Consider the following 7,937-nt stretch of genomic DNA (forward strand, 5'->3'; position numbering starts at 1 on the left):
AAAACTCAGGTTGGACAGATAATTTCCCATGCAGAGATCTGAGAAGCAGTCAACCAAAGTCCTCATAAATCCAAAGAGAGCAGAAGGAAGACAGAAAACAAATGCAACCTTCGGAATTTCCTGCAGCACCGTAGCAATCCCAGAAGTGAAACGCAAAGAACATCTCCAACAGAAAACACTGTTCACCAACTGCTTGAAACAGCTCTATTGTAGTCCAGCCTTTAGGTCCGGTGACAAACGCGCGTCATTTGGCATCACTTTGTAACACTAGGTATAAAGCTCACCTAGCTGCTATTGTGACGCGCCCTTGAGCCAAGCTAGTTAGAGCGGAGTCCCCAAAGACTTTACATAGTTGTATCGCCATGTCCAACTAGACAGTGCAGAATTAAAACTTTACGTATTAAAGTCTAAGTTGTTCAAATTTAAATAACTTACCACTCTGAAACGTCTTGCTCCAGTCTAGGTTGAACGCCTGAGCCAAAGCCATGGTTACCGGCTGATGCAGGGTTATTTTGGATCACAGATTTCACTAGCGTGCTTGTCTGGGCCCGCCCTACTCTGCCTCTGACTGGCTAGTAGTTCTTACCTAGGTACAGCAGCATGTGCAACTCACAACAAAGATGGAACAGAAGAGAGATGTCTCACTCTGTAGCTAAAACAGAGAGCTCAACACACAGGGTGAAATAAGGAGCTGCAGCAATGTGCAGTACAACAACAAAATTGTCTTTTTAAAAAATGAAACCGTGTAAATCTATTCTGGGATAACATCTAAATACAATAATCAACCTGAAAATGAGCATAATATGAGGTCTTTAAATTTAAATTAATGGCACTTAAAGAAAAAAAAAAACATAATTTCTCACTGCAAATATAGAACCACAGACTGTATAAATGACACTCTGTGTATCACACGCTTAATCCATCGCTGTTCTCATTTCCTGCAAAAACAAACAAAGGAAGGAGTCTGTGTTCTTCGAAGCATCCATAATAATCCGAGAAAAAACATAAAATATTGACCAGAATGAAAGAAGTGTTGTAGGAGTGAGTGGGTTTACCTGGGCAGTGTGTCACTGTAAGGATCACTAAGAAAACAGGAGAAGAAATCTATGTTAACAATAAATTAGTCTCCTCTGGTGGGTCAAGTGAGTAACAGAAGTAGGATGCTGGTTATGACAATAATACTAGATCTGTGAATAAAGGTAAAGGATCAGTGGCTGGGGGTCCTTACTGCTGGGCCATTATGAGGGGGATGGTGGGGCTGTCAGACTGCAGCGGAGGAGCCCGGTCTCCGGTCCGGCTGTTGAACATGGGCAGCGTGGACAGAGGTGGAGGAGCGCCACGCTCTCCAGCCATGTTCCTCAGCTCATCGCTGTTCCCGTGAATGGTGTGGTGGTGGTACAGCTGAATTCTGCAGCAGAACATCACATCCAGTATTGCATGTTATACAGGTATATAGTATACAGTATGATATGTTGTGTTTTTCTACAGCCTCTCCGTGAGTTTATATGATTTATTGTTCAATGTTAGTTAAGAGAGAGACACAAACACATTCAGATTGTGTGGAAGTGGTTAGATAAGAAAATAACCACACAGGTGGGTGTCAATGAGTCAATATGTTTGATTTCATAACTAATGTTGTAATGCAGTTGCAGAAGTTCTTAAATCTTTTACTTAAGTAAAAGTATTAATACCACACTTAACACACTAAAACGCTATGTTAAAAGTGAGTCCTGCATCCAAAAGCTTAACCCTTGTGTTGTCCTCCCGGGTCAAATAGATTGACACAGGTTGTTTTTTTAACCCTTTTTTCGACATTTGACATTTTCAACGCATCATTTTTTTTATTTTCATTTTACTAAGACCACCTTACTACCATTAGTTTAACACTTCTTTTTGAAATCTTTGGTCAATAACCCTGATTTGTATAGAATTACACCTAATATTTGAGTTAATAAAGCAGAAGTTATGAATTATTTTGACTTATAGTTTGTTGTTCAGGATACGGATTTGAAACTATTTCAATTTACACCATTTCAAATTCAGTGAAAGTCATTGAATTTCTAAAGAGCATTGGATGGAATCCATCCTTTTTTGTGTTAATTTGGTTAAAAAGATATTTATGACATAGACATTTTTAAAAGGGGTCAAATTTGAACCGGGGACAACAGGAGGGTTAAATAAAGGAAAGTATGCACGTATTATTAGTCAGATTCACTCAAAGTTTTAAAAGTTAAAGTACCCATAGTGCAGTAAAATGTTCCCTGTCAGTTTTTTCCTTTTATATCTGATGTTTCTGAATTAATTTGACTGCTGAATTAATGTGTATGTTGCATTTCACTGCTGTAGATGTTTAAGGTTGTGCTACTTTCAACTCCTTTCTTTACTGTTGTTGGGTAGTTTAATCTACAGCAATGCATCATATTCTGTAACATCATCATATGCTTGTAGCGCTGCTGTCCTGTAAAAAACTTGTATCTCTAAAACAAACTTTTGAAATAGCCCTGTTTTCAGCTTTATGATTAAAGAGGCATGTTAAATACTTTTTTTTTGTTTTAGAAGGAAGAGGATTCTCAACACTCCCTGCAGCTTCTCACAAACATTCAACAGCAAAATCACCAAAATCATCCAATTTGGAGATGCATGGTTTTCACTGGACAGGAAGCGGATTAAAAACTGTAATCCGGAAAGTAATTAAAGCTGTCCGACAAATACAGTGGAATAAAAAAGTACAACATTTTTCCCTGAGATGTAGTGAAGTAGAAGTATAAAGTATAAAAGCATAAAATGGAAAGTACTTAAGTGTAGTACAAGTACCTCGAAATTGCACTTAAGTACATGAAAGTACTTGAAAATGCACTTGCTACATTGCACCACTAATTAATGCAAAAATGCAGAAAACAGCATCATTCAGAAACAGTGAACAACTCAAAGTACTTACTGGTCTGTTTTTGCATTCCTTTTTGCACTATAAAAAAAGAAGAAAAAAGTGTCACTTGTGTGTAACAGTTAATCAGGATCAGTCAAAAGCTTTGAGTGACTGCTTTAAGCGTCAATTCACCCATATAACAGAAACATTCCTTCCTCCCACTAGTGGAATCCATTAAACGGCTACATGAATGTCCACAGGGGGTAAGTGGGGAAAAATGTAATTTGGTGAACTGACCCTTTTTCACAACAACAGTTTTTTTTCAGTGGAATCAAGATAGATGCTTACACTCCCTCTCGTCTGCCAAACATGATGTAGGCCAGCAGGAGACACAGGATGATGGCGAGGATCAGGGGCACGATCACTGTCACGATGTAGTCCGGTAGGAAGTCTCTTCTCGGGGGAGACTCAGGCGGGTCAAAGTCACCTCCATCCTCCAGAATCCCAGAACCCATCGTGGGAGCAGGTGGAGCCGGCTCCTGGTTTGTGAGATCAATCTGCAGGGAAAAAGAAGAGGAACAAAGAAGTGAGTCTTGGGTTTACAGTAACCATGAGAAACATGAGGCACAGACAACAGGATTGTTGTAACTAATCTTGAAACCATTTTGATTAGCAATTAATCGTTGAAGTATTTTTTCAAGCAAAAAGGACAAATATTGGATGGTTCACAGTGTCTCAGTCTTACATGATAGTGAATTGAATATTTTTGGGTTTTGGATTGTGGGTTGGACAAAACAAGATTTTTAAGGATGTCTGCTTCTGCTCGAAGATATTACAGTTTTCACTGTTATCTGATGTTTTATAGACCAAATCAATAATAAGGCCCTAAGTGGAGCTAAGTGGAGAGGCCCTCCAATTGTTCACAAGATAAATGTGAGTGGTTAATTACCAGGGTAAAAAAACGATAGTACACTGATAGTGTGGTGCAGCGATAACAACTTGCTCCTGAATACCTCAAAGACCAAGGAGCTCATAATTGACATCAGAAGATGGAAAACGGATGTTCTACCACTAATGATCAGCGCAGACTGTGTGGAGGGGATGGCAGAAATCCAGTAGGGCAAAAACATATAGATTCAAAAACAGTTTTTACCCAACTGCAATAACTAAAATCAGTACAGCTAAATTGAACTGAACTGAAACCCCCTTATAGGGATTGTGCAATGAGTGTGACTGTGTGTGTAAGGAGGATCAAGCTGCTGTGTATGTATGTACTTAGGTATGAATGCCCGTCCATGCTGCTTTTGGATACTATGTATCTTTTTATTCTATTCTATATTCTAAAAAGACAATTATCATCTTAAACAATGAATCAATGATTCAAATAGATCATTTTATGGATTTTTAGGGACCAGAAGATGTTAAAGTATGTAGTATCTAAAAATTGTTAATTTCCTGATCATCTTGTGACCGCCCTGAAATATCAGGAATAAATTATTGTTTCAGCGCATTAGTCCCAGTAGCATCAATCCTAAAAACTCTTAACTTTAAAAAAAATTATGTTTTTTTACGAGGGAAACTTTTGCAAAAAAAAAAAAAGACACATGTGTGAATATACGTTTCTTTTTAGGCCTCACCAGCTCCGTCTTGCACCAGGTGATACAGTTGCTGGGAATGTTGCAGAAGTTACAGCCTCCGGGGACTTTGACTTTGGCCCCTGTGGCACACTGCTTTTGATGCTCTGCTGTCATCACGCTCAAGAGACAACGTGAGAAATACTGCTCCGACCCCACCTTCACATACACACTGACACAAATCAGACTTTCATAAACACACTTATTCTAAAGCTAAAACTTATAGTATCTTAAATCTCTTTGTTTACCCTTCAAAGTGTCCTGCAAGAGGGAGGGGAACTCTGCCGCCGCGGTCGAGGGCGTTGGTTATATTGACAATTTCCAACGCCTCTGTCTGCCACAGCTTCTGTAAGTCCTGCTTTATCTCATCCTGGACAGAAGAGGGCAGCACCTTCTCAATCTCCCTCAGCTTGATGAAGAACTCTGCTTGATAGGGCAGCATCTTCTCTGTGGGTCACAGCAGAGATTTATGACATGTTAACATTATTGCATTATCTAATTTAACTGTGCATGCTTTTTTAATATAATTTAAATCAATCATACCTGCAGTGGCTTTGATTACGAGAATGTGTCTGGCTGCTTCATAGCTCCGTTTGTTGATCGCGTAGATCTAACAGAAAAAGAATGAGTTCATTACCATTAAAGTTTTCAGATTTCATATTATTGTACTGTCTATGTGTGATGTTTGTAAGAAATATTTGACGTCTACCTCATTCAATGCTTGCTGGATGAGCACACTCAACTCCAACAAGCATTGCATTCAATATGTGGACTGTGTGTTGTGCAATAATTAAATTGATTTTAGTGCAAAATAACAATGTATTTATAAGACCTTGTGTGGTCAGCTGGGGATGTTTGTTCTCCTGTGTCAGGAGTAGCACCCCTAGTTGTGTTAGTTTTTGTACGACAATGAAGGGTTTCTATATGTATGCATTGGTTAGCGGTTTCCTAAATGTTCCCATAATGCCTTAACCCTAAGAAACACATTTCTGCAGCACAGGATTATATTGTCTCTCTATTATTTGTTTTTCTTCTTGTGAAATACGGGACATATTTACATCTTCAGGCCTTGCATTCAGAAATTCAAAAAAGTTATTGTCTAAGGAGTCTATTGCTTAGAAAACCTGATGAAGTGGAGATGAACAAAAACAAAAAACAGATATAGTAAAGAAACCAAAATGATCCAAACCCTCCTGAACTCCAGAGGGTAAACCCTAGAACTGTAGTTTGTCATGATAAGCTGTTATTGGTGGTTCCATCCAAAATGTATCATTCATCATCATTTTTTTTTGGGCTTTGAAACATTGTGTTTGATTAAGATAAAAGTGTCACTTCAGAAATTTGTAATCTCTTCTTCTTCAAAGACGTGTTTCTTCCTGAATTTTTTATGTTGGTTCAAAACAGCAGATTTAGAGAAACCCCAAAGCTTTTGTCTCTGAGGGTCTGACAGCAGCCTGACATTTCCCACCAATGTGTCAGACAGCTGCATCATTTTCAGATTAGTCTCCACTGGATCTTTGGCACAATATCTACAAGAACAGTAAAATGGACGGATACATACAACTTAACAGCAAAATGGGACTCATTTGCAGCACACTGACAGTGATTTATGATCACTTCATACCTCAATTATACTTTTTCCTGGAGATGTTGGCGTGCCGTACAGGAAGCCGTTATCGTAAGGGTGTCTTTGGGTGAAGCGAAGCCACTCTGGGAGGTCTGGGAAATTCTGCCTGTTGCACTTAAAAACCATGGGGTCATCATACAAGCGGCCAGCTTTATGACATAGCAAAAAGAGGAGTAGAGGGTTAGACACATGCAATGACTAGATATAAGTATATCTTGTCATTTTGTTTGACAATGACCAAACCAATGATATTCTTACCGTAAAGTTTTGACAAAGGTTCAAAGTCATTCTGGAACGTCTCTCTCAGCAGCTCATATGTAAATAACCTCCCCACAGGAATGGTAACTTTGATCTCTGCATTGGCCCCAAGGAAACTAACAGCACAAACTGTGGAGAAGTGCAAAATGAACACCCAAGGATTTAAACTGAATTGTCAAAGAACAAAACCCTAAATTTATTTATTAAAACATGACAACACATAGGCCTAACCCTTGCTCATATAAAGTCCTCCAGTCCTTGACAGCTGCAATCAGGACCAAATGTTTATACTAAATAACATCATACCTAAAACTAAAATTAAAACAAGCTTTCCAGAGTTTTTATTATACATGAAGGGAAATTATTTCATGAATAAACTTGCCTGTTAAAAAGAAGACCCAGCTCCTGTAGCCTGCCATCTTGTTTTGTCCTGTGATTGACAGAGCCAAGCGGAGAGGGGCTCGGTCACAGCGAACACATGTAAGAGCTATTTTTGCCTCGCTCACCTCATAACATCCGGAGGGGTGTGTGTGAAAGTAGTGTGGGGTAAATAAAGAACAGTATTACTCCGTCTAGTGATATTAAATCATATAATTAGTTACTTTTAGGCATAATTTTATCATGCAAAAAGCAACTATATAATAGTTTAATTTTAAGACATTTGAGTATTTACATTTCATGCAACTTTATACTTCTACTCCGCTACATTTCAGAGGGAAATATTGTATTTTTTACTCCAAGACACTAATTTGTGGATTCAAATTTGACAGTGAAATGTGATGCGTTGAGTCACCCAACAGTATATAGCGCAGTTAAAAAGTAGATTATGGTAGCTACTGCATTTCACTGCTGGTTATAATGTAATGCATCAAAACAATGACAATCTAATATCGTATAATGCAAGTTTCTGGTTGTTTTACTTTATTTTTGTGACAAGTAAATAAGTGATAATTAACGTCTTTAGTTTCACATATTAGGATTTGTTGTTCTTTTTCATTTTAAACAAGAATGTTTCAAAAATATCCTGAATGAAAGACCTTTATATTCAAGGACAAATAAAATAAGGCCAACTGTAGATCCCCATACAGTAAAATTGAAGTGTGCGGCAGCAAATGCAACTATAAGAACAGATGCAAGCTTACATTTCTTTATTTATTTGTTTTTTCAATGATCAAATTGCAAGGTTGAAACAAATGAACACTCGAGGGAATGGTGGTGTCTTCTGTAAACAATAAAAACTTTTGTTTAAACTTTATACATTGAGGGAATGTTTTTACTCTTAATTTATTGTAAAGTTAAGAACTCTAACATTAACTTCTGTTAACAGGAAATTAAGAGTAAAAACAGTCCCTCAATACGTTACAAAAACCAAAACATTTATTGCTTACATAAGACACCACACCAGAGACGTGTAAATTTGTTAAATTTCTTCCCTACATGACTTCCTGTACTAAGACCACAGTTACACACTAGTATATGAAAGCTAGCTGGATGGTACTATGCCTTACTGAATAGTGATGCATATCCTGTTTGACAGCACTTCAGTGTTCTC

The 7,937-nt window shown here is 37.9% G+C and overlaps 1 protein-coding gene across 1 annotated transcript; it reads right to left on the reverse strand.

Annotated features, from left to right (window-relative positions):
- Window positions 1-869: 869 nt before the first annotated feature.
- Window positions 870-7,013, reverse strand: sgca (sarcoglycan, alpha). Its single transcript, XM_034861275.1, has 11 exons — window positions 6,768-7,013; window positions 6,386-6,514; window positions 6,125-6,276; window positions 5,044-5,110; window positions 4,749-4,947; window positions 4,504-4,672; window positions 3,215-3,423; window positions 2,939-2,965; window positions 1,229-1,408; window positions 1,056-1,082; window positions 870-938 (listed from the first exon to the last, which is right to left on the reverse strand). The coding sequence occupies exons 1-11, from the start codon at window positions 6,802-6,804 to the stop codon at window positions 932-934; spliced, it is 1,203 nt and encodes a 400-aa protein (XP_034717166.1). The 5' UTR covers window positions 6,805-7,013; the 3' UTR covers window positions 870-931.
- Between the last annotated feature and the right edge of the window lie 924 nt (window positions 7,014-7,937).

The sequence above is a fragment of the Etheostoma cragini genome, chromosome 21 (assembly GCF_013103735.1).
Source record: "Etheostoma cragini isolate CJK2018 chromosome 21, CSU_Ecrag_1.0, whole genome shotgun sequence".
NCBI classification, from domain to species: domain Eukaryota; kingdom Metazoa; phylum Chordata; class Actinopteri; order Perciformes; family Percidae; genus Etheostoma; species Etheostoma cragini.

Bases quoted from the DNA above. Each gene is read 5' to 3' on its own strand.
- sgca (XM_034861275.1), bottom strand. From the start codon at position 6,804: ATGGCAGGCTACAGGAGCTGGGTCTTCTTTTTAACAG. The intron at 6,515-6,767 runs GCAAGTTTATTC...ACTTCTCCACAG, and splicing joins CTGGGTCTTCTTTTTAACAG to TTTGTGCTGTTAGTTTCCTT. The intron at 5,111-6,124 runs GTATGAAGTGAT...TTTTTCTGTTAG, and splicing joins CAGGAAAAAGTATAATTGAG to ATCTACGCGATCAACAAACG.